Below are 27,147 nucleotides of genomic sequence, written 5' to 3' on the forward strand. Positions count from 1 at the left end.
CAAAACAGTACCACTCTGCAATAGCAATTCAGAAATGTATAGACGGAAACTACTTTGCAAGCTAGCCAGATATTTTCCTCCTATTTGGTCATACCTGGCAACTGGGAAGCAGAAGAATGCACAAAGCTGGTGAGGAGGAGGCTGCTGCCAGAGCAGAGAGCAGCTCCCTGCAGCAGCAAGCAGGACAGACAGGCAGGACCAGGAAGCCACCCACCAGCCCACAGCTGGCCAGGCTGGCAGGACACCGCTCCCCATGGTGCAAGTGGTAGTAGCCCAGCAGGGGACACATACAGAGCAGCAGCCCATGGGCAAGGGGCAAGGCTATAGCAGTAAGGAGACAAGTATACTTCAGGCCACAGTGCAAAGGGCAGGTAGATCTCCTAAGGAAATTTATTTATTATTGAATTGTCATTTACTTTTGATTAGCTGAAGAAGTACTGAGAAGAACTACTGACAAGACGGACATGTCCTCTGGTGTGGCAGAGGAGTAAAAGGGGACTTGATCTCATAGGAAATGGTCCTTTGGAAGGCAGCTGACCACTGACAGACTAGGCTTAATGCATGGCATTCCCCACCTCAGAAAAGCATATTAGCACTCACTCAGGCTTTTTGTAGGGTCTGAGCTGCTTCAGACAAACTCCTGATTTAGCTTCTGTCCCTTTGGACAAAGCTTCAGGCCCCTTCACCTCCCTGTATCTGCAACACTGACAAAGCTCTAAGGGGAGTAATAAAACCAGTTAACGACAAGTCTGAACATCATGCCTTTTTGCCCTCTTTAGAGGCCCACATCACACAGCAAAGACTATTTTCTCCACAGCGCTTGCTTATACAAGTCACCACTGGTTGCACATGGCAGCTCTGCAGCACAGCAGAATGCAAGAAGATGCTCCCATTCACAGAATGGTTGAAGTTGGAAGGGACTTCTGGAGATCAACCCCCCTGTCCAACCCCCCTGCTCAAGCAGGGTCACCTAGCACATTAGACAGGATTGCATTCAGGTGTGTTTTGAATATCTCCAGAGAAGGAGACTCCACAACTTCTCTGGGCAACCGTCAGGACGTTGGGCTAGATGGCCTCCAGCTGTCCCTTGCAACCAGCATCTCTATGTTCAGAAATTCAAGCTGTCCAGGATTAAGCTTTCGCAGCTTTCAGCTTCTGTGCTACTGTGCACAACTCCCAACCAACATGAGTAGACTCCTTCCTCACTCAGCATCGCTTATCTTTCAGAGCAGCCGCTGAACACTTCCTTTAATATTTAGGTCGTTTCCCAAAGGAGCCGATTGCTGTTCTGGAAGAACACAACAGGCTGGGAGTATACAAAAGGAGTTATGCTGTTAAAGTGCAGCAAACAGCACTGTTTCCCAAGTTTAAGGTGATTGTGGAGGCATACTTAAATCTTAAAAGCATTCCCAAGAAGTTAAATCTTAAGCATGGTGCTACATACGGAAAGCCGGAGCACTGACTGCTGTTAGACTGTCTTAGGAAGAGCCTCACGTATTTTAAGTCAGTGCAATTTAACCTAAACTTTGAAACTCAATTATATTATGAGGGTTACAGAACAGTTACAACTAACAACAGTCTAGATATCATATACAGTTAATACAATTTAATCATACACTAATTCCTTGAAATACATTCTTACCTTAAAAACATTTGAAATTATTTGAATACAAGCAAAATGTGGGCCAGAGGAACAACTATAACCATTTGAGCTAAAATAAGATCCAGGAAACAACAATTACTGAAATGACACCTTTGGCAGTTTAATCATAAATCTGAGAAAGTGATACAAATAGTTACGCTCCTAGTGTTGCACTGTAGTCACTATTTTTCATACAGAACATTTTTGCTTTAAAATGTACTCTAGAGTAACTTTGAACTAATAGATGAAACCTTAACACGTGCTTAGAGATTCAAACTATAGCTCTTGAAAGAAAAAGTTTCCAGCTATACAAAGCTTTGTCTTGTCTCAATATTCATTATTAGAACAAATCTGTACAGTGAAAATTGTTTACTGCAGTCTTTGTAAACTCAATTACACGTTTGCATTCCCAATGAAGGCAACCTGCAGGACTCATGGAAGTGTAAATAATCACAGCAAGTAACAAACTCTTGCAGTTTCAAACAAACAAGCAAACACACACCCCAGAAACAAAACCCATCCAACCCACTCCCCCCAAACCAACACACCTTCACTCAGTTCCTTGTCTGAGTTTGCACGGCTTGCAAAAGCTTACCCTTGCTGCTTCTTTTAAAAGTAGTCTTGAATATGGCTAGGAGCGCCACTGTATGAGTCACTACAGCATTTTTAGTGAAGTAAATGGACAACCAGATCTCCTGGAACAGTGAAAGTCTACAAATAGCTCAAATGCAGCTAGTGGGTATAATATCCGAACTCAAAGCTAGACCGACCCCATGAAACATAGAAATGAAATTTGCACTTGTAAATACGCAGGATCATTTCTTTGGAAGAAGCAATAGTGTCATTGGGCAGAAGAAAATGCTTCCTCGATATAGCAGCATTTTCCCTGAGAAAATAAGAACTTAATCTGTGAAGCATGTTAAGAGAATTGGTGTACAAATGAGTAATATTTACTATTCTTTCCACAGTGTCAGGTTGGGAATGTCATTTCATAACTATGTCAAGCTTGTTTTTTCTTCTCTGCTCTATGGGGTGATACATCAGTGAGGAAACACCTCCACCCTTTCATTTTGTTTAAATGTTGAAATTCTCAGTGGGGCATTTTTCATAGAATACACTTACCTGCCCATAAGCACAAACAGAAGTTTCTCTGCACATCAGAAAAGTACATCTGCTGTTAGGCATGGGATTGTTCAGACCTTCAATCCAGACTAGCAGCCAGCACGATATCCAGTCTTTTCCAGATACCCTTATATCATCTTGTACCATCATCCTTGCATCAGTTTTAAAATATCAGTCTAATAGTGAAAACCAGAAATCCTTCCAAATCAGTAGCAGCAATTTCTATAATCCACTAAAGAAATAGAAACTGTGTAACCATAGACACATAAGAGTCAGGCTAGTATTATATTAATACTGACTGGTCCAGTACCAAAACTCAAACACAAGTTAAAGGCTGAAATTTGCAGTAGACACCAAGAGAATATTTCCTATTCTAATATTTCCTATTCCTATAAGGTAAACTGCTGTAAAAACAAACAAAATCAAAAAAATCCAAAACAAAAAAGAAATGTTGCAGGGGCAATGGTCAGCCCCAAATTCAGTAAGGCAGGCCAGAAAAGGATTTTTAAAATTAGTTGGAAACATCCTTCAGCTGAGCAAGGAGCTAACAGAACTCTCTGGGAAAGGAATGAGGTAGAACAGCAGAATGTTAAGTTTGCAGGTATCCGAAAAAACAGCTTGAACTCAATGAAAATTAGGACTACTGACAAATGTGAACAAAACAAACAACAGCAACTCCTTAAGCTGGTAATTTCCCTTACACTATAACAAGTGCCTTCAGTCAACACTAACAAAATTATGTACATCCAATTCAAAAAGTTAAGTGTGGGGTTGATTCTACGGCTATTTTCTTGTTTATCTTCAGCTTTTTTTGGATTAGCCTCCAATTTTGCGGCATACAGGCCAAGCTGCTATCTTACCTTCCTTTACAATATGACCATTAATCACACCTATTATTATAAAGTCTTCAGTAACAAGAGCAAAAAAGCAGGTGCTTCCTAACTCTATGCCTGGTCCTGGGACAGAATATACATGGTTCTTAACAATAGTAAGAGCTGAAGCACCGTTTTAAATAACGACAGCTATTTACACACTAAGAAAAACAGACAAGCTGTTTTCCTATGATTTAGGACCAATTAGAACCACTGAATAAATGAAAAATTTTTAAGTGGAACAGATTTGTTTGTTTTTCAGTTAGGGGGCATGCATGCATGCAAACAGGATTACATACAGAGATTGCCAAACAAGTGTGAACACAAGTGATCTGGCCAGTGACTACAGTGGAGAGGAATAAAGTTTAAGATTATACAACATCCAGTTTAAGATTTTTTTTAATCCAGTTTATTAAATATTGCTTTTTGGGGGACATGTTTACAACAAGCCCAAATAATTTGTTTAAGGATTCAAAGCAGTCATATTAAAATACAGCTTCAATATAAAGTTTGTCACAGTTTTACAGTATTCAAAATGACAGACCTGCCTTAAAAAAAGACTATTACACCAAAACATAAGAAAAACAAAAAACAAACAAGTTTGGCATTTTCATAATCTTTATAGTATAAAACAGAATATTAAATCTATTACCAGCAAGCTGATACTTCAATCTATTACCTAGTCTGAAGTGTCTCCCATTAAAACACACTATACAACAGCACTATACAAAAGTCGTGGTGATACTCATTTGATGAAAGTGCATCCCTGAAAGTTTGCCAGTTTTTTTTTTTTTATTTAGCTCTTAAAAAAAGTAAAATTAGAACGTCCTCTTTTAACTGAAGGCTTATTCAGAGAGTTTTTTTTTTTTTTTTTTTGCTGTTTTGTCTCATTTTTCAGCCTTCTTTTAAAAAAGTGTCTATGGACGCCCACCAGGGGGCAGCGTAAGATTAACCATCAAATCACGAACTGCTGCAAATATTGTGCATTCACCTAGAACAGGGAAAAAAGACGTATTAGCACAACACAGAACATAAATTCAACAGTCAGGGGTTAATTCTAACAAGTACGCAAACAAGTGTGCCAGTCAGACCCCCTCCGTACTGAGGCTCACCCTGTGCCTGCTGATGCATTTGAAAAGAACAGCTAACGCTGAGATTACAGTCTAACATGGAAAGGGGCTCACAATAAAACAGTTACTGCAACTTATAAATTCCAGTTACCTCCATAATCGTCAGGATTTGTAACGATTTTAACTGAAGTAACACTTGCTTTCTCAGCGGCAAGCCTCTTGTTGTTCACAAAATTGCAAGAAACCACTGATAGCAGCTCTTAACTTTTAATAGCTTTCTGAGAATGTCACGAATCCATCGTAGAATTTATCATATGGGGTTATGATCCACATTTTTCTGTATGTTGTTAATCAAAAGCACTACATCTTATCAAAAAGCTTCTCCAATTTCTATTTGTATCGATTAAGAGCAGAATCTAAACATTTCAAAAGACCTGAGCCTGGTACAGAGCTGCAAGATGTTCTCTTGTCTTAATCCTAGATTTAAAAGCAATTTTAACTCAAGACTGGACAAAAGTCAGAAATTTTTTCTTTCAGTGAATTGCCCTGGTTCTAGCCTTGACTTCTATACTACAAAATAAATGCAATAGAAAGAAAAAAAAAAAGCTTCAATCTGCTGAAGTCTGATATAAAAGATTACTCACAGCTGTTTCAAGTTTAACAGTGGCATCTTCTGACAAAGATATACAAATATTCAGAAAACAGTTTGAAAAATTAAAACCAATAGAAGAGGGTTTAATTAGCCCAACAAAAGGTGAAAAAGTAGGCAGAGAAAGGTGAAAAAGTAGGCAGAGAAAGGTGAAAAAGTAGGCAGCTGTAACTTTGATCTACTGATTTGTGGTAAGAGAATACAGTTAATTCCCACTATTGTACCCCGTCACTGTGGGCTTTCTCCTGCATATTTTTAGAAACATCAATTAGAAGACATTGAATTTTATTGCTATGGAGTAACAGCGTGAGCTACGTGATAAGAGCAGAGCATGTCAGGATGCATTAATCCTAACTGCCAAACTAGTGATTCCCAAGATTATTTTGGGCAAGTCATTATCATATCAAAGCTCACATCCAGCTACAAATCTGGGCTAAATGCCATCCCTGGCATCACTGAAAACCTGACGCTGAGGAACGCTTAGCAGTCTAGTGTTTTAAAAAAAACAGCACGTAAGTCCCCTAAGCTCTTCTTTAAGTGACCCCCCCCGTGCATCTTGTAAGGACCTTCTTTCCTTGCCAGACTGAGGTCTCCTACACAGTGCAAAGTTACAGACTTACAGCCCAAGTTAACCCTGTTATTCCAGGGCACTGGTTCCATCAGGGATTCTGCCATATCTCAGTTCATACAACTGCTGAAAAAAAAAGTATTTTTCCCCCCCACGGAGGCATGGGTAAAGTGCTCTCAGAAAGACAGCATATTCACAATGAGTCAACATCTTACTGTTAAACACAGCTTAATGTGTTTGCCCACAGATTCTGAAAATAAAACTCTTCCAGAAGAACTTACTTTTCAGTTACTAACATTTTATTAAGAGGAAAATTAAGCTCAATACAAAATAACTTTCTCACAAAGAGAGAAAGGTAAAAAAGATACAGCCAAAATGAGGCAACACTGATTACGAGTTACAACAAAAGTGCCAGTATAACAGACGTGCACAGTGGGAAGCCCTGGTCCTTTCTGACTGAAATGAAGAATTCACTTAACCAAGCAAGTTGGAGTGAATGCAGCAGAAGAGCTAACACACAGGTAGGAAGATCCTGGATAGGGCAGCAACAGCATCAAGAGAAAGGATGTGCATCTGGGGTCTCCCATGTACTGCTGTTGTAAAAGGAGAAGTCTCCCAGTTATTTAGCCTCATTTCTTACAGAGAAACTTCTTAAGGTGGCTCTCCTACACCTTTCAACAACAAAGTAAAAAAGGTATTGTGTACTTTTCTATTGGATATAGTAAAAGTTTTGACAATAAGAACATGGGAAATTTTAAAATGTCCTCAGGGAAGACTTAAAAAAAAAACAACAAAAAACAAAACAAAACCCCAAAAGGAAAGAATCAATACATACACATCCTTTCTATTAGAAATTGGAGGAAAGACCATGAGAAACGTCCTCTGCTCTTGCTCAGCTAACTCTACTGTTCTTTGCCTGGATAATGTCCTGCTTGGGACCACAAGCTCTTTCTAGATGGACTTTTTCTTCTCTGTGTTCTGCTCCTTGTACTGCTGTCCTAAATTCCATCAAGACTTGTGTGACACACAAAAAATCGTCTGCCCTCGTCTACCTACTGATCACAAGACGACATCTCCAGAGTAGCTCTGACAATTACTCCCTATGCTGTGGCATTTTGTTAAAGCTTTACCTTAAAATACAAGAGCAAAACAAGTGTCTACCCCTCCCCACTAGAACTAAGTGGGGAAACACTTTCTAAAAGAAACACGAGGTTTACTCAATATATCAGGAAATAAAAGTGCTATACAACCAATAGTACTAGCCTATCATACACAGAACTCTTACAGGTAAGCCCACACCCCCTCAAGGCTCTCTTTCTCCTATTTACCTACACTACATGTTAAACAGAAAATGCTTGTATAATATTAATCTCATCACAATCTTCAGAAGTGTATGCATATCCATACCAATATAAGATAAATATTACTTATGTTCTAGCACTCCAAATAAACCATCAAGCATAGTAAAAGTTACTGCACAACAAGATGAATAAATATACAGAACAAAAGTAGAATTCAACCTCTGGATTCATGACTTCAATCTATTCACTGAGTTATATGGAAAAAAACTTTGTTCTTCAGCATGCAACTACAGCAGAACTGAAAGTTTTTGTTCTCACAAGTCATTTGTGCATTAGGTTCCCAAACCATCACTTGTAGACAACATGCTGCCCAAAGAACCTGCTAGTATTATTCAGCAATGTCAGATATTAACTAAATGAAAAGTAAGACCAACAGGAAGGAGAGCAAAGAACAACGCTGCTCACAGTGCATCATCTACGGGCCAGTGAACATTCAGAACAATCTGTTTAGCTCAAACACGTCACAGCACATTTGGTGGAGAGAACTCTATGCGCCTCTGTTAGTGTACACACTGACAGAAGTGCATACAATTACTCCAATTACTTTTTATCATTCACAGTACATGGACAAGTTTTGACAATTATTTTAACATCCCTTTATTCTACTGTTAAGCTCAATAACTTTATAGTTAACCACGAAAACTGATACTTAACCATAGCACGTTTATTGTGATTCATTCTGGGCCCATTTGTTAAAATGTTATGACTGCTACTGTGCAGCAAGAGTTAGGCCAACAATAGGTGCATTCTATCCCTGTGCCAAAACAGGGAAATCCAGTTTGTATCAATGTAACCCTCTGGCATAAACCTCTGCTGCAATGCCAGTATTAGCTATTAAGTTATCTATTGCCTGTCACAACAGGACTTTGTGATCATTAAGGTCATAGAAATCAAGAACTCAGATTTAGTTTTACACTGGCGATTTGTCACAGATGTCTGGGTGGACAGAATATATCTATTGGACATGTACAGTACCTGGTCGTGGTGAATTCAGTTCAGCAAACCTCTTTAGAATATTGCTAACCATCATTGGAGCAGCAACAGAAGAGTTCTGTTGCCTGGGAATGTCAGCCTGTTGAGTTGTACCCGAAGCCATATCATAAATAATTGGGACAATAATACTAACAGCTTCCTGTGGGACTGCCGTTTTCTGTGTTAGCTGAAGCTGTGGACAAAATTTTAAAGAAATGCATTAAACTGAATTATATACTGCAGTACAACTTCTAACACAGTTAAACACTCTAGACCTACAGTCTGTGTGCCTTTCCACCTCTCTGTTTTCAGTCATTAATTCTGCAACTGGTAAGTTTTTACCCTGTCGTAAATTACTTTACTGTTGAACATCCCTCAGAGATGACAATAATACAGATTTGTTCTACCTCTCTCTGCTTCTACTTTCCTTTCCCAGCACCACATTATACACCTTATATAAGGAGTAAGTGCCTCAAGGAATAGCCCCTCCTCCCCAATTTGAGTATACAGGTGATACCCACAGGCCACAGGGAACTGAACTTTAGGGTATACAGCTAACATCTCTACAAGGCACACAAGAGGAAAACCACACAAGAAGTTGCCTAATAGTTGCTGTGATTTTTATAGAAAGGGCAATAGGAATACTCACTGAACTTGCTACAGAGAGAGGCATGCAACCCCAGGCTTCCAAACAGTAGAACATTTTTAGCTACTACAGTTATCAGACATAGCATGCATATGTTTTGCCACTAACCGGTCATCATTTCAAATGCATGCAGCCCACAAAAATTTTAAAACAGATAACGGACTTACAAAAAACAACATTTTGGACTTCAGCACAACAGCGGGTGTTCCTGGAGGTGCAATTGGCGGTGCACTGGGAGGAATTGTTAAACAAAACTGCACATTCCATTTCAGCTGACTTGCCTGATCAGGGAACTGTTTCAAGAGAGCACCACAGAGAAAGAATAGCACAAGTCTCCCATCACTGACATATATATCTATGAACTAGGGAAGTGTTAGTAAGTAGAACATGCCTCTCCAGCTAAACTTACAGATATTCCCAGGTTTAGCACAAGTCTGAATAAAACTGAAAGAACTGAACACATAAACAAAAACACATTCAGGAAGGTTCTACCCGGGCTACTCGTATGCCTATCACACAGAAGCAAGCCTGTAGTTTCTCAAGATCATAAGTTTAGGGAGAAATTTTGGGAGCCTCCAGGAGAGCTTCCAGTAAATTTAGAATTTCTCCATTAATGCTGACTAGCAAACATGTAAATTTAGAGTAATTTATGTGTTCATAGATAAAGATAGCACCTATTTTTTCAATACAGTAACTAAGTTGAGTGAATGAAAAAAAAAAAAGTTAACTTACCAGCTCAAGTTTCATGATGTGTACACAGTCCCTGAGGATGTGTGTTGGAGCCCCTAGTAATTTTGTGAAGGCTATTAGGGTGTTTGCCTTAAAAGGTGGTCCTGCAACCTAGAGTGGTAAGACACTAGTTAGTATTGTCTATTTAGACAAAGCTGTATCATTTAGTAATCAGCATGCTCAGCTGTTAATCTTTTACTTTGCAGCCCTTATGTGTCACTATTCCCAATGAAAGTCAGCAGAACCTCTCAAAATAACCACAGATTAAAAGTAATACCCAAGAATCTGAACATTAGTAATCTGAGTACATACTCTTGTTTCAAAGAACTTCTCCAAAACTTGTAACTCCTCTGATTTCCACTGTCCTGTATTTTCAGGTGTTACTTTTAGCTGCAAGGTCTGGTTGGTTTTGGGATTGAGAGCAACCCTGCACTTCAGTGCCTCTGTCTTGAACATAATTACACCCGGTTCATTGGAGTTTATTAGTTGTAGCTGTATGAAAAGAAGTATCACATTCAATTAGTCATTCACTAAACAGCATGAATACACACACATTCACTCCCAAGATACTAGAGATTAATCTGTCCTCTCTCCGAAAAGGAAGTATTCAGCTGCACAGAAACACGTGATATTTATACAAGGGTCAAAACTGCCTCGCAAATGAAGCTTATGCAAGAGTCATCTTCTTTCTCTGCTCCTGAATCAATGCCAAAGTGAAGAGGTACACATTTTCTGTCCCAAGTCCTAAAGCAACATTCACAGCAGAGTATGTCAGTTATTACCAGCTGGTAATTCATTTTTTTAGGCATTCCTACCAAGTAGCAGCATCTAGAGTAATGCTATGGCTATTTCTAGTTATTTAATAACAAACATGCGGAACTTACAGAAGCCAAAGAATCAGAAAATATGATTGTAGTCTTGCTATTATCATCAGTTATCATATTTCACCTGACCAAATAGGTTTTCCACTCCTTATTTCTGAGAAAGAGAAGTAAAACTAAATGCTTTTTAAAAATTTTGATGATTGAGACAGGAAGATTCAGAAATATACCATAAACTCAACTCTTATTGCTGTTGGACTTAAGATACGCGTCTCCAAACTAGATGCTAAAACTTACGTTACGGCTAGGAAAATGCAAACGCTAACCAGTGCCAACAATATTCAGAGCTGTTCCCTGATTTTACTGTTGGCAACTCTAAAACAGGAGATAAGTTATATCTGAAGCAATTCAGCTTATGTCTGATTTGAAAGACATGGAGCGCAGAAGCATGAAAAAGAACAGTTGTAGAGTCATACTTGCAGGTCAATGCTAGAAGTTAAACCATACCGTTTCCTGTTGGATGATTCTCTGAAGATGTCTCCTCATAATAACTGATCCAAGAAATCGCTCAAGAGGTGAACAAAGATAGCTGCCAGCTAGTCCCGGCACAAGCCCAGGGGTAGGAGAGGGCAACAATAGAATATTCAAGGCACTGTGAGTGAGGATTGTGGGTATGGATGCAGCCCACGACCGTTGAGGTAGTTTACGAGGTGGAGGCATGCTAGTCGGCATTGTTTGGGAACCTATTGGTATGGAAAAAATACTTAAAGTAAGCACTGCTTTAAGCTGAAACATAAGATATGCACCCATTTTATATGCCACCACTGTATAAGCAATAAGTTGTGTCAAAGCTTAATCTTCCTCATTTAAAAACTTAGCTGCTCTAAGGATAGGGCTTCAACAAAGCAAAGTCAAGGAATTACAGCCTTCATCCTCCACACATGCCAAGAGTCTCAATAACATTCAGTCCTATTCCCATCTCTTTCTTTAGCACGCCAGCAGATACAAACTTTGTATGACAAACTGAATGAAATATAAAGGCAGCTAAATCAGCCTTGCAAGAGCAGCATTACAGCTCAATAAAGTTAGAAGTTACTTTCTGGGTAGGCAAATGTGCCTAGCATTGCTTTCATTTTGAAGGATTTTCCTCACATTCACAGAGCTCAATTGTTTAAGACTAATTTCTTCAGCTCAACGAAAGAAATGAATCCTGTTGAAATTTACACTCTATGATTTAACTTGTTTTCCAATCTGTTATGAAAGAGCTGACTAGGCCAGAATGAAGGCATCATTTCCTTAGATATTTCACTGCACAAGGACAGTAAGGACTGTTACGCTGAAACACAGAACTACCAGAAAGACAGACCTAGAAATGTTAAACATGAATGTTTCAAAGTTGTAATACTGTTAATGTGACCTACTTGTTCCAGCTCGTGGGGAATGAGAGGCATCTGGGATGGGTGAATGAAGGGAAGGGTTGGCTGGTGACATTCCAGGCATTCGTGCTGCTGGTGAAGGACCAGAGACCTGAGGAGATCCTGGCCAGTTCCCTGCACGCTGACTGGGTGACATCATTGTGTATGGTGAGCTTGGGTCTATGGTACCTACAGATGTTACAAGACCATCATCATCTTTTAAAAAAAATGAAGGTTTTCTAATCTAGAAATTTAAAATGCTTACCAAAATCTTTAAAATACTAATAGCAGAAATATCTGCAGTCTTTTAGAACACATTTCACATTCATATAAAAAAAGTGTAATAAGTGTGTGTGTGTTGGGGGGGTTGTGAAATCAAGATTTAAGTTCAAGTGTTTCCTGGTTGTATTTTTCCAAAAAATAAAATTGAACACTAAGACAAATCAACATATTTAACACCTACTTAGCACGGAACTAAAAAGAGCTCTTCCCTATGGAGTGGGTCTCTTACTGCTCCTTAATGAATGAAAGCCTCAGCTAAACTGTTCTTTAGCTATTAAGTATCAAGATAAGTTATCTTTGCAGAAGTAACTGCATTAGTACTCCCTTATAAAGACCGATTAGAGCAAGGTTCTTAAAACAGTCTGTCATATATCTATCTCACTTTGTTATCTTGCCAATTGTAATGATGTGCTAAAGTTCTGATCTGAACTGTTCATTTATTGTGAACTATGGAGCAGTTTCCAATGTATGTCATTGTAACACAACTGTTCTGGCAGTTTTCAAAATAATAAATGAAAGGAGTGAAAAACATTCTGCTTGCGAATATGTATGTCAAACCAGTAAGAATTTTTCAAGCTGCAAGCATTTGAACTTCTGATCTGTTCCAGTTGCTTTTCCAGTAAACTTAAATAGTGAAAATAGCATAACTAATCTAACTGGAGACCACTCATTTAAAAGATGTGGACAACTAAGAAGGTGCAGCCATTGTTTAATTGCAAGTTCACATAGAATTTCCCCAAGTTAGTAAGCAGGAAAGAGCGTGACTGACATTCAACTTCTAATATGTTAAGAACACCTCCACATGCCATGCAGTTACTTTTAACTGCTGTTAAAAAGTACATCTACATCAACAAAAGCAGCTAACTTAAGCCAACAAATATTATTTTTTCCCAATTAACTTAAGTCTGTTCAGAAAGGCTTAATTTTCAGAGGCAGATTTGCTCCTCCTGCCATCACATATACATGCAAGTAAAAGAACTCACCATGTGGGCTGGCAAAGTTAGTCGTTTGTCCCATTGTGATTCCAAGGGAAGAAGGTGAAGGAGTTGGACCAAACGACGCTGGTGATGGTGCTCTTAAAGCTCCACTAGGTGAGCTTGCAGCATGCAGATTTCCTAATCAAAGACACCAAGTCATTTATCACACATTTCCCATTCTTCTGCTCTAAGTTTTTCTATTACCTGTTACAGTTATCTCTTTGTTACAGAAATGGCAAACAAGATACACTAGAATCCCCTCTTACACTCAAAGGTTGCATTTTCTACAAGCACAAGGATTATATTTTCCAGATTAATTCACCACACGAAGCAAGCTTTTCAAGATACTCAAAATGGCATTCTCTCCCTCCCCATCCAGCCCATCCCCAAATTTAGATATTATTTTTTGTTGCACTATAAAGGCTAGGGGTAGAAAGCTGACCTTCCATGATGAAAAGCTTTCCTGAAGAAGCAGGTATTAAATGAACAGGCTTTGATAAGCCTGAAGCCTTTTTATAAGCCTTAAAACAGTTCCAACAGTCCCTTTGTGCTGAGATAAAATATTACATAGCTAAAAATGCTGGTTTAGCTACGTGTATTGTTTGGTTTCAAAATGCACTTTCCAAATTATGCATGGTAGGACTTTCCTATTTTTCACATTGTAAGATGCATTACCTCAGTTAACTTGGAGCTAAGCACAGATCAAATAATAAAAGCACACACACAAAAAAAGCAGCTGTGTATTTCCAGCACATGATTAGCACACAAACTCTCAGCCATCTTACCTGGTGACTGTGTGTGCATCATAGATGGAGATGGCGTCACTGTGTTGTGATAGGAGGTGGGTGGAGAAGTAAGAGGATATGCTCCTGATGCTCCTGCCTGTTTTGCAAATGTCTGGAAGCATCAACACAGGACAATGAAAATTGTTTATCATTTTGTATGAAAACTAAAGAATGTACAGTAGAATATTTATTCAAAGTCCGCCTGGATGCAACCCTGTCCAATATGCTGTAGGTGACGCTGCTGGAGCAGGGGGGTTGGACTAGATGATCTCCAGAGGTCCCTTCCAACCTTACTGATTCTATGATTAATGCAAGCTCAGTCCCTACCTATGAACTCTGATAGGTTCATTAACATTTTATTTTCTAAACCACCTTGTTCAGAGCTCACTGTTTCTTTTCTTTTTTTTTTTTTTAGATTTAAAGATATAGTTCCCCAAACCATATAGACACAGACCTTATTACTCCGCACCTCACTACTCTTCATCTGGCACCTTATACAGAAAAGCCTTCTTCCCTCTTCCTTCCCCCAGTTATCTTCTATCTTAAACCACAGTTTTTCCCCTTTAATCCTTTGCTTCTAAGGCAGCGAGATGCAAGCGACCCTCCAAAGCTGCTGCTGATATGCTATGTGCTCCCTATGCTGCAATAAGAAGTGATCAAATTAATACACTTCCCATCCAGGGCAATTCTGGAAGAGAACAGTTATATATTCTCCCTTCACTTACTGCTAATCCTTTCAGAAGGTAAACTGTTAAAAATCTACAGTTGTGGAAGATGATCAACAGTTCTTATTTTGCCTGGATGTTACCTGTTGTTGTGGTTGCTGTGGTGGTTGCTGGGGTTGGAGCTGCGATATCAATGAGTCCATCATGTCACCTCCGATAGGAGAAGGTGGATTATCATCTTCGTTTACAGATCGTCTTCGTGCATCCTGATTGCTGTCAACAAACATGTTCAGGAATGTCTGTGGATATATCAGTTTAGTTAGTGAACATTTTCTCTAATTAAATGTTATTAGATAATTAAGCACAGTATTTGTTGAAGTTTAATATTACCGTTACTAGCCACAGTACACAAACAGGTAGGTCTCTAGAACCAGTATTAGTCATATACTAGCTTAAAAGAGTATATCAATCCACAAACATAGCTCCTCAGTGGATGTTTAAGCTTATGCCCTCCAGTCTTTTTTCTTCTTCTTTCTTTTTTTTTTAAAAAAGTCTTATAAAACCACCAAACAAGATACCTTGCTCATTAACATGAAATATCTCTAGTTATCTGAAGAAGCAACAATTATTTTTCTTAAAAAATAATAAACTATTTGTGCTTGAAAATAGTTCGAAATAGCCCTTTCCATTTCTATACATTGGTAGCTCTAGAGCCGTTCCAGAACGACTCCTCATTAGCTACTAGTCTATTGCACTACACCTAAAACTGCCCTGCTGTGTGTTTCAGCAAGAATGAGTTAACATCATATTTAAGATCAAAGCCACAGGCTCCTGCCACACACCAGTGGAAATCATTTTAAGAAAAGTATCTAGAAGCACTTGATATAGAATATTTCCTCATCTGCAACAGATAAGCACTGTTCCACAGCACAAAATTTGGGAGAAAGTCACTTTTAATCCTGAAGAATAAACCTAGGCTAGTCACAAAGCTTCAGCAAATTTTAACAAAAAGAATGCCTGAATGCCTAAAATGGCCTCTATGTTATTTTATTATGGAGTTAAAAAAAAAAAAAAAGGTTGCTAGTTGTTTTAAAGAAAATACTTTAACTCTAACAGATTACTTATAAATCAGAAAATTCATTTTGTGCTCAGGGTTTTGGAAGTACTGTAACTCTTCACAAAATCTGTCAAATCCATACTTCAAGTTAAGCTCACTTCTACTTACGACATGCCAGAAAACACAGAAACAGTCACCTTTAACCCAGGTGCAGGGTAAAAGCCTTCGACTATTTTGCTGTTGTCAAAGAGACTGTATGCTCCATCACGTATCGCTACAACACCACGACTCCGGCAGTAGATGTCAATGCAGTACATATTCCTAAAAGCCAGCCTGATATGCGTGGGTGACTGTGGCAGAATTGAGAAACACTGATAGGCAGTGTTGGTGCGTTGAGTCAGACCCAGCATGGGCACAGTTGGAAGTTTGTTGATGGCATTTAATGGAGCCTGAGTGTCAAATAGAACCTGAGAGAAAACAAATAAAGAGATCAAGTAGCTCATCTTTAAAGTGAAAGTCAGGGAAAACCTGAAAAGAGATACAATCTTCTGGAAGCCACTTTCTTCCAATGAGATGCATAAGCAATAAAAACATACATAATTTTGAAGAGCAGGTTTTCATCTGAATTCAGATCCCAGTTATCTTACATTTTTTTTAAAAAATAGTTTACAAAATGTTACCTGTAACAGCTGCACCACATTTGGTGTTTTATTAAACATCTCCTGGAGCTGGTGCAGAATTGTGTTATGACAGTTACTGCAACCTGAGTTTGGGCCAACAGTTCCCAGTGAAATGTGGAACTTCTGAAGTATGGAATTCCACTGAATGCTGATCTGCAACATCAAGAACACAAAATGGTCTTGGAAACTAGAACAATTAAGTTTTTATAACAAGAAAGTTGATCTGCTCTCACTTTTTGTTTTTTCATCTGACCTCAAAAGAATCCTAACTCACTTTCATCAAAAGTTTTTGCAATTCTGAGCAAATACTGTTGGCTTTTATAATAAAACTTCTATGTTTAGCTAACAGGACCGCCGGCAACAGTCAAATTGGGCAGTTACTTGAGTATGTCAATCCAAAAAGTCTTTTTTGACACTTAATGATAGTGGAAATTAAACTCAAGGAATTCTTGCTGCAGAGAAGTAATTAATGAGTTGCTGCAGGTAGACTGATTTTGTCAGCTATTACATGGAAATGAGAACTGGGTATGTTAATATATAAGGAAGCGACATGCAAAATCCACAGAGCTACTCCTGCTACTTAGTAATATTAAATTGTCACAATAAAATGCACAGAAATGCTCTTAAAAATTTGTCTTAGAATATAAACATTGAAAAGACCTCTCAGGATGTGAATTTCAAGTGCACCAGCTACTTTGCCTCAGCTGTACACAAAGTTATATTAAGCCTGTGATAAATGCATGGTTGGTTCCTCCCCTACCCAGCATTTAATTCAATGCAAGGGTATGAGCAAGTACACAGAAAATTGTCAAAGTAACCAAATATGCTGTAAATTCAAACACTACAGAGAACAGTCAAACAGTAAGCTACAGTTCTGAATGATGGGACAGTGCTGCTACAAAAAATAATTAGAGATTGGCTCATTTGAGAGCACAACATTACATTGAAATCTTTGCTAAAGTCCTTTCTTTTAAGGCAGCATTAAGCACATACCTTCTGCTCAGATCAAATGCTCCATATATCCTAATACTACAGTGACCAACAGCAATGCTTAAGATAAGTCTGTTAGAAAGAGAATTGCATATAACCCTGGTATACCATACCAGATTTCAATCCATCAGCAGCTTCAGAAGCATACAGAAAGAGCACGCACCTGTCTTTATAATTAACAAGCATACTGTACAAATCCTCAAAAATTCCAAACACCTGGGAACCTACCAAATTAGTAATCTAGCACTAGTTCCTATATTCAGCAATACTAATTTTACAATAATATAATACAATGAAACTTTTTGTAGCTCAATTCTGAGAGCTTGAAGCCTATCCATTCTGCTTTCAAAAAAACATTTTAAGTGTGCTTAGGAGTTACTTACTGAGCTCCCCTTGGTAGTTCCATAACAAAGGATAAGTTTTCGATAATTGTAGACACGAACTTCTGAAAAAATGTTTAAGTGGTTGGGTATGTCTTTGAAGAGAGGAAGGAAAAGAGGTAGAGTGAGAAAGATGTCATAATCTGTAAACATGTAACAAAAAGAATAATTTAAAAAAAGGAAGTCGTTTTTGAACCTGGTAGGGATCGTGCAAACTCCAGGACACATTCATACAGCCGAGCAATACTGTTCCAGTCATTGAGGAACATCTCAACAACTTTGCGACCTCCAACTGGTTCAGACAACTGGTTTTCATATGTCAAGTAAACATGTCGTGTTGGTCCTGTAGCGTTAGGAGAATGGTAAATACTGATTAAACTAGAGGTTCCCAAATTGTGTTTTACAGACTATGGTTGAAATGCAGTAAGTAACCTGGAAGCCTATTAAAATAGTAAGAATGTGTCATCTCAGCAGTCAAAAGTTTCATTCAGTTGCAAAGTGGTTCATTACAAATCTTGAGGGCTGTCCATTAATACAGATCAGAGCTACAGAATCAGATTAACACAAGACACAAAGAAACAAAATTTATTAGACTTTACAATAAAACCTACCTTGCTCCCTGGATGAAGTGCTATTAAGTGGACAATTTGCAAACACCAGCTCAGCCACCCATGTGCGATTATTTCTACCTTGTAATCGGAAAGTGCAATCAAGAAGAGATCGGTCCAGAGCCCTCTGTGTTTCCTCATTTACACCTTTACAGGGAGGAATTCTATTCATGAAGAAAAGAGGATATCAGTTGTACACAGTGCAGCTCCAAAAGTGACACAATTAATTTAACAGTTCCTGAAAGACTTAAGTAAACTTGAGTATTGAAGGAATAAACAAATTAATGGTAAAAAAAAAAAAAAAAAAAGAAGCAGTTGGACTGCAAAGAATAGTCAGGTATCTTACTTCTCTTCACAAATCTGTGGGGGGAGGGGGAGAGAGAAAAAATGTACTCTACAAGCAGTCTTAGTTAAGACCAACTTTTATATGGATTCAACACCTGCAAATTGTAAACTGTTAAGGGATCAGCTGAATTGGATTGGCCTGGTCTCCTGATGTGTATGAACAAATTGATATAAAGCTTTTATACAGAGAAAAAAGCAAAAGATGAAGATAAAGAAATTATGACAACCTGAATTCATGAATCAGTTCTCCTCTTAGAACAAGTTCATTCACAACGCAGTGAACACTGGCAGTTATCTTGGTACCCACTAACTTATTTATATTCCAATGCAAGAATTTAGCTCAAAGGACAGACTAAATAAAGCTTAAATAAAAACACGTCAAACTTCCAAAATAAACTCTCAGCGATGTGAAAATCTGATGCACCACCTTCAACTTCAGCTAATAAGTTATCAGGACTTCTCAGCTCATATGCAAAGTTAAAAAGGTAGTGCCCTGATTCATTTGGAATGATGTATTTGTATCACTGCATATTTCTGCAGTATAAAAGAAGTTGATGCTGTTTAAATTCAAAAAGATATATACTTTTTTAAATGAGATAATGGGTTTTATTTGAAGACATAAGCCAAAGTTTAACTGGTAGACTTAAGGTGGACTCTAAGAAGTGTGAAAAGCTGGCTGGACTGTCAGACAGAAGGCACCATAGTCAACAGTTCTAAGTCTAACTGGAGGCTGGTTATGGCTGGCATTCCTCAGGAGTTAACAGAGGCTAATAAAATTTAACATCTTCAATAACCTACATGATACAGAGGAAGAACAATTTTGAAGATGCCACAAAATTGAGGGAAGCAATCAATAGGCTGGAAAGCAGAGATGTTATTCAGAGGGACCACAGCTTGTTGGAGAACTTGGCTAACAGGAAACTCATGAAGTTAAGCAAAAACAAGCACAAAATCCTGGATTTGGGACCAAATGATCTTACGCAACAGCCCAGGCAGGGCACTGACTGTCTGGGTAGCACCTCTGCATGAATAGACCCGGGGGTCCTGGGAGATAAGCTGGACAGGAGTCAGCTGCGTACCACTGCAGCACTGACAGGCAACTGCATCTTGGGCTGCATTAACATCAACATAACCAGGTAGTCAAGGGAAGTGAGTATTTCCCTCTAGTCAGTATCTGTGAGATCACACCTCAAATACTGTGTCCAGAGAGGACACAAATCTGCCGGAGATTTGAAAATTTGGGAGGTTGAACAGGAAGTTGAACTAGATGACCTCCCCCAGGCCCTTTCCACTCTAAAGGACTGTGTGATTCTGAAGTGCTTCCTATACACACTGTTCATCATGCAACTGTCCTTTCGGGGATTCCTTTATTTTCCTTTGGAATATCAAAAACCAGTCACCATCAAATAATACACAGAGTAATCAGGCCTTTGATCTAAAATCACAATTTCACGTTAATGAATCATTGCATCATACCTGCATCAAATCTCAGCACTGCTGAGATTTCAGGCCTGAAAACTATCAGGAACTATTCTCAGAGTTCCCTAATTTAGGCTAATGAAGGAAACAAACGCAGTTTGGGCTCTAAGTCTATTCTTCTTTTCCCTTTCTTCAGTATCCCCCCCTTTTCTTCACTTAGGGGTTCAAGATCCACGATGGTTAAAAAACAGAACAAAAATCTCCTAATCCCCCCCAGATATTTTTAGTGCTGCTCTCCAGATCTATTCCTTTTTCTTTTAGACATATACACAACAATAAAATCAAGCATGAGAGCACATTATCTTACTTCAATAAACGTATGGCATGGCTGAAGCCATCTCCTTCTACTTGTACTCCTTGGTGAGGAATGTCCATATTAGACAGCTAAGAATGAATGAGAAAAACATTATCCTAAGCAAAAAGTCAAGTAAACCAACATTTTTTTGGCTAAGGGTTGCACAGATGTTTCACATTCTGAAGCACTGGAATGCCAAAACTCAGATTGTATAAAATCAGTATAAAGTTTTCTCCCATCCCCTGATCCTACAAGGATCTCTTTCATCCTTTCCCTTCCCCTCACTTTTCCAAGTCTTTTCCACAGTGCTCAGTATTAAAAAACCAGCTGCAACACAACTAGAGCAAGCCAGTGTGAAACATAAGACACCCAGGCTCAGCTGATCAAGGGAACTACAAAGTGAACACATATCTACAACTTCTCCAAACGGTCACATCTAGACAAAGGAATTGAGTGGTAGAAGGGGAGAAGTAGGGAAGGCAGAAACGGTGTTCGATACATACCTCCAAACGAAGCCCTATGAATGGCATATTTGTATCACACATGGCTACAATATGAGCTAGGACTTTATTGAAGGCACACATTTCTCCTGACCGTTTTGGTTTCTTAGGTTCTGTTGAACATGGATCACCAGATAACTAGAATTAAAATAGACACAAACGTATTTGCGTATTTGAAGTAAGCATTTCAAAAATATGATAGAGAATAATTTCACTTATCCAAATTTTAAATGAATTACAGCTCAAGCACAAACTCCTCCAAGGAAAAGCTTTACTTTAGGACTAAAACAATTAATTTAATGTTACAGTCACCTCCTTCCTCAAAACAATATTTGCACATCACCAAATTTCCATATGTAAGCTAGGTCAACCTGATCCCATAAAGTAACTCTTTTTGGTCCCTTCAAGATTATGCCTTCATGGCACAATACACATCTTGGGGACACCAGTGCTCTGCTTATACAAGTTAGTCTAGCTACCTCTAAGTGTTCTGCTTTGGGTCTTTAGACCAGCTGAGAAGGCCTGGTATGAATTCAAACACAATAACTATTGCAAAATAGTTTCCCAGTATCTCTAGAAGCAGACTAGAGAATCAAGCTGCAATATATATGAGATATCAGCCATCTGGAATTTTGGAATTCCAGATTTTTGAAATACTAATACTAAAATTGGCATTGATGCTAAGAACATACGATGCTAAGAACATACGTTTAGCTTTCATATTTTAGAACAAGCCTGACAGCTTTTGAAGCACATACCTTGCGTTTGACACCGCTTTTAATCTGCTTGCCACTTTTTGTGTCTAGTACAAGCTCTTCAATGTTTGGTTTGAACTGCTGTAGTAAAAGTGCAGTAGCAGGGCTGTCATCTCCTTCAGCATAGCTCACAGAGAGAAAATGGTATTTGTATTCTAGTTCTGTAGGGTTGCCAGGAACATCAAACATCTCTACAACCTGCATTTAAACAAAGCAACTAATTGAGAAGACCCTCAATTTAAGATTAAGTGTATCTCAGTTTCTGTCTGCCCCTCACCCTGTTTGCTGAGTAACAAACTTATGTCCCCTCCTTGTTATGAACCTGACAGCTTAACAAACCCATTGAGTGAGAGAAGGGAGGCAGAGGGATAGTCAAGGCTTATAGCAATCAGCTGGTTCCTAATAGTGGAGTTAACAGTACAAACTGGCTTGTATATCCATGCCTGGGAGCAAAAGATAAGAAGCATTTCTCCATTACTTACAATGTAGTATTGTGGAAGCCGGGTGAGTTTGATAAACAATTTGTGTTTGGAAAGGTTTCCCACTGGATGGCTAGCATAATTAGCCAGCTGAAGAGTTTCACTGCTCACTGTAGGCAGATGTTTTATAGACTGTTTGCAACGTTGCTGTCCAAGCCAGAACCTTGCATTGGAAGAAAGGCATTAGTACTCTGTGACTGTATACTGTTTTTTAGAGCACCAGTGTCAAATTAAAGAGTCAGTCATATTCTAAATCAATCTTTATCACTGTTGCACAAGTTTTACACAGAATATTACACAGAAGATTTCAGGGTTTACCTTTCCTTATCACTACCTTTACTAATTGTCATCAGCTTGGGAAACAGACAGCCATCAGAAAACCTTTGCTCCCACATGCTGGTAAGCAATACAGTATAAAGGTCAAAGCTGGATTAAGGTCACTCTCGATTATGTTATAAATGAACTCATTTGCATGAATAAGTTTGGAAATGCAGAACCACATGCAAGACAGTAAATTTATTCTGATATTTGGAACCAAGCTTAATTTTATTCCAAAGGATTTTGGCTTCAGTGATAGACCACAAAACCCACCCAGGGTTGAAGGGAGTTCAGAAATGTACAGCTTAGTTTTCAGTCAAACTTCCAATGAAAACAGTAATGGAAGGTATGGATGTTCAGCACCTCTCAGGCAAGATACATGTTTATTCTTACAGATATATTTTAGATATATTTGTCCTAAAATGCATTTCAGGGGACTGTCTAGCTACTTCAAGAACTGCAGCACTACCCAAACCATTAACTAGATGTCATTTGTAACAAAGGGAGGTTGATTAGTTGCTCTGAGGTGCCAGTGCTTCATGAGTCATCGTGCTTCTTTTAGAAGCAAAATTCCTCAAGTAGAGGTTTCACCCTGAGATTTGGTCAGAGTATTCAGAAATTTCAAAAAGACAAAGCAAACTGTTTGCATTATTTGCTACAACTGCTCATGGGAGCCAAATATATCTTGCATTAAGTACTAGTGGGCATCTAAGTCTCAGGGCATCAAGGAGGCAAGATCAAAGTTTAAACTAGCAAGGGTTGAAGCATTAAAAAGAAAAATGGCTATTAATTTAAATTATCTTAGGCCACTTCCTAGGTTTCTGCTTGCATTATGAAAAGGGGGGTCCTTCTTGCAGAGAAACAAGCAGAGAAACAAGCAGTGTTCAGCTGTAGAAACAGAGTGGAATAAATGAGAAAGGAAACAAGCATGAGCACAAAATAAGACCCCCAGGAAGCAAGTGGTTTGCTACTGACTTAAAGTGAGAACATTTCATGCAGAGTGTGCATGCAGCAATGCATGGGACTACATGCAGGCAGGCAGACCAGCGATGACTATGGAACTGACTCCCAGCAAAAGCAGTTTCCTCCACCCATTTAGCACGGACAGCAAGTATTCAAAGCTGCTTAGAATAGGGATAAAGTATTTTCCTGTCTGTGTTAAAGCAAAAAGCTATGCAAGCATGTCCCTACAAAACACAAATATGGTGATTGTGCTATGAAAACTAAATGGATCATTCAAGTTGCTTACTTGAGCTGCTGGAGCCAAGGAACGATGCGCTTCATATCATCATTAACAGACTTCTCTATGTCATCTAACGTCAGTTGATCTATAAGAATATTAGTTGAGTGAACAGTCCTAACAGCCACATTTCAAACAGAAATTTTGACCTTTTAGTGAAAGTGTCTCAACTAATATGACAATCACAATTAAGACACTCAAAGAGTGACCTGTGATGCTTGTAGAACCACAGTTTTATGCAATTAGACAAATAAACTAAAACAACCCATATTCCTCCTTTTCCTTTTCTTAAGCAGTCTGATACATCAAGATAGCATTCATTATGTTGAACATATCTCAAGTAGCATAAGGTCCCATAACATAACTCTCAATTAGTTGCATATTACATGACTGCATCCATTAAGGGCACTGCCCTGACAGCGTGAGTCATACAGAACATGCATTGCAAATGAAGCACAGCAAGATTTAGCCTGTCCTCCTAGAATATATCTAGCTGAGTTACAAATCTAAGCACAAAGATCAAATTCTCCATTCTTCATCAGCTCCAATACCCAGCTAATGACCTAGCATGCAGTATTCACTCATATAACCCTTACAGACTTCACAGATTTGATAAAATTGTTCATGGAAAATTACCGCAATAACTCAGAATTCTCTCAAGATACTAAGTACAAGCTGTTTCAGCTACTTACCAACACCATGCAGCATCAGTTGAAACATTCCAGAATGGAGATCAACAAAAACATGTAGACACTCTGAACGACCACATGGTTCCAAAATTGGAATTACAAGAGTTGGAAGAGCTGTTTCAATGAATGCTACAGAAAAATTGATGTTAATAATTTGACACAAAATTCAGGCTCATTACAGTAAAACTTAGCCCATTATAATCACAACCCCCTCTTTTTTATTTTATTTTTTAATAGTTTACGGGACCAAACTTTACTTGCAGTAGTCCTGAACTCAGTAAGTCTATTTGCATGTTACCATACAGTTTATATAAAGAGGGAATTGAGGCATATGAACTCCTCTGTGAAAATAGTTCTAATAACATAAAATCAGCCACTGGGGAAGTCACATTCAATTTAAAGAAGGAGATCATAAATCCTTGAATATCTTGACTAACTGCATCAAGATTATAAGCTCAGTCTGAATTCCAGTAGTTTAAACAGTAGTTAGAGCTATCTCATCTAAAGTCAGCTCACAATGGTAAAAGATTAATTTAGATTCTGAACACAAGTTTTTACAGTAAACAATTTTTAACTCTTCTTTCAGAATATAATGCACTAACAGCTTCATTTATTACACTACATTAGAAATATATATTAAGTATTTTAGAGCTATTAATGCAGAACAGTTTAAAGCTAGGTCTTGTTACTTCTGAACAATTTCCCTTTATTTATGTTCATATATTTTCTATTCAAATTACTGAAAACAAGCAGCATCAAGAAAACAATCCTAGGCACACAGAGAAATGAAATTGAAACAAAGTACAGCAGAAAATACATACAGTTGTCATTAACATTGTAGCTCTTAAGAATGGCTTTCAGCTCCTGGAGTTTTTGATGAGATCTTGCATGGACACTGTCTATTAGGAGTTTTTCTATGGACAGGTGGTCAATCTGTAAAAAGGAATATACATGAGCAAGTACAAATTTGATGTGCAGATGTCAAAGTGTGTTCATGCATAACCAAGCTACTGAGCTTAATAAAGCAGTCACTTTAGAAAGAACCTTTTTCCAATTAATCTCTCATTGCTTTGCAAACTGTTTAAGATGAATCAAAACCAAATTTTTTTCTAGTGTAAGAAAATAAATGCAGATAAGACTTACAGCAGTACAGAATTATACAAACTTTCAGTACATGCCTTTGTATACCAGGATGACCTTCCCCTGAATATTAGCTTTCCAAAACAAGGCCTTAAAAATATGTGTTTATCCATCCACAAGAGCATTTCAACCTGGCAGCTACTACTGCTTACTACTAGTGCTCTTCCTCACAGAGGACTGAGTGGAGCTTCTTCTCTAGCTAGGTAAAATTTTCAGTAAATTTATATATAACAACCTCCTCAGACAAGCACATTTGTTTGCGCTACTGCTTTGTATAGTATTTAAAATAAACAGGTGCATAGCTTGCTATGTTATTACAGTTATGCAATCATTATTTAAGTAGTAGAATGGCAATGTATAAAAGCCAATAAAATTTTTAAGTTCAGATTAACAGGTTATAAAGGGAGTCAGTGTTAACACTGACACAGAAAATGGCCTCACATCCAGTTCTGTGATCTGTAGTCCCCATTCTATAAGCTTCCTTAGATTCCACCAACCCCAGTGGAACTTCAGCAGATGTTCTAAATTATGTACATTTTCCTATATTCGGGCATAAATACAGGATCTTCACTATAAAGATGAGAAGGAAGTTTTTCTTAGATACCATTGGCTGAGAGCTGGAATTACCACAGTGATGTCTCATCCAAGTAGGAAGGAGGACTGCAGTTCTTCGTTTTGGATCATTTCAACTATCCCACCTTTAACATTTAGGCATTTGCATAATAGAAAGATACAATCAAATAGACCAGCTGACATAACCTGCTTAGTGATAATGTAAAACCAGACTTTATCTAACACTTCTAACAAACAAGTCATGTTCACTCTTTAAGAAAATCCTATGTTATGCTTTTTTATACAAAAGGGAACAGCAACTCAAGACACACAGAGAAGCTGATTTGCAGAGGAAGATTACACAGCATCTCAAAAACAGGAAAAGGAAAAATTGTCTTTTTTAAACCAAACACTAATCATAACTGAAACTTGGCTACTGTTTCTCCACTCAGCATTGTCTCATAATACAGTATACCAGACACTGAAAAAAAAAAAACATGTTTAATTTTTCAGATGAACTTAAGACCAGAAATTTGTAACAACAATTAAGGTCTCAACATAAACACATCATGACCTAGAATAACAGGCAGGTAGAAATCTTAGAAACAGCTCATTAAAAATAATCAAAGCAAAACAAAACATTAACACAAAGTATTTAAGTTTTTGATTTATAAAACTAGATGCCTACTGTAAAGCAAATCTTTACCTTCATGGCTCTTTCCATCAGTTTGGAATCACAAGCTGGCAGGGGAGGCTCGTGAGATATTTGTAAAGGTTTTGAGACATCAGTCTCATCAATCTTAATAGTGACTTTATGAACGGAGGCAGTTCCTGTTTTCCTGCCAAGCACCTGTTGGCTTAAAATAAACAGAATAATTAAAAAAATAATCATAATGGTAGGAAGTATGTTCTTCAGTAGCCAATCCTAATTTTCGGAGTTCTGCATAGAAGTAACTTCTTCATTGTAATTCAGCTGACATACTGTGTTTTAGTTTAAAATATCTTTGTGAGTTATAGTTTATTAAATGCTGTGTTAATATTTAGAATGCTAAAAATTCTCTATT

General features: G+C 38.1%; 1 protein-coding gene across 3 annotated transcripts in view; it reads right to left on the minus strand.

The window, feature by feature from the left end:
* Positions 1–4,015: 4,015 nt before the first annotated feature.
* Positions 4,016–27,147, minus strand: part of MED14 (mediator complex subunit 14) — a 35,316-nt gene continuing 12,184 nt past the window's right edge. The window contains exons 9-31 of one of the 3 annotated variants that reach the window (XM_085311293.1): positions 26,790–26,940; positions 25,213–25,324; positions 24,395–24,520; positions 23,712–23,790; positions 22,148–22,307; positions 21,669–21,863; positions 20,914–21,048; positions 20,423–20,499; positions 18,295–18,455; positions 17,880–18,026; positions 17,687–17,778; positions 16,314–16,466; positions 15,831–16,100; positions 14,720–14,875; positions 13,912–14,023; positions 13,133–13,264; positions 11,874–12,056; positions 10,960–11,195; positions 9,944–10,123; positions 9,635–9,742; positions 9,070–9,195; positions 8,260–8,449; positions 4,016–4,627 (exon numbers count right to left, since the gene is read on the minus strand). In XM_085311293.1, the coding sequence (XP_085167419.1) occupies positions 4,554–4,627; positions 8,260–8,449; positions 9,070–9,195; positions 9,635–9,742; positions 9,944–10,123; positions 10,960–11,195; positions 11,874–12,056; positions 13,133–13,264; positions 13,912–14,023; positions 14,720–14,875; positions 15,831–16,100; positions 16,314–16,466; positions 17,687–17,778; positions 17,880–18,026; positions 18,295–18,455; positions 20,423–20,499; positions 20,914–21,048; positions 21,669–21,863; positions 22,148–22,307; positions 23,712–23,790; positions 24,395–24,520; positions 25,213–25,324; positions 26,790–26,940 (3,355 nt within the window). In that variant the 3' untranslated portion in view covers positions 4,016–4,553. Of the gene's footprint in view, positions 4,628–6,204; positions 6,517–8,259; positions 8,450–9,069; positions 9,196–9,634; positions 9,743–9,943; positions 10,124–10,959; positions 11,196–11,873; positions 12,057–13,132; positions 13,265–13,911; positions 14,024–14,719; positions 14,876–15,830; positions 16,101–16,313; positions 16,467–17,686; positions 17,779–17,879; positions 18,027–18,294; positions 18,456–20,422; positions 20,500–20,913; positions 21,049–21,668; positions 21,864–22,147; positions 22,308–23,711; positions 23,791–24,394; positions 24,521–25,212; positions 25,325–26,789; positions 26,941–27,147 lie in introns of those variants that run through there. The other 2 variants (XM_085311292.1, XM_085311294.1) reach the window with 2 other exon arrangements.

This window comes from Rhea americana, unplaced genomic scaffold (genome assembly GCF_003343005.1).
Source record: "Rhea americana isolate MKP2758 unplaced genomic scaffold, rheAme1 scaffold_339, whole genome shotgun sequence".
In the NCBI taxonomy this organism is placed as follows: domain Eukaryota; kingdom Metazoa; phylum Chordata; class Aves; order Rheiformes; family Rheidae; genus Rhea; species Rhea americana.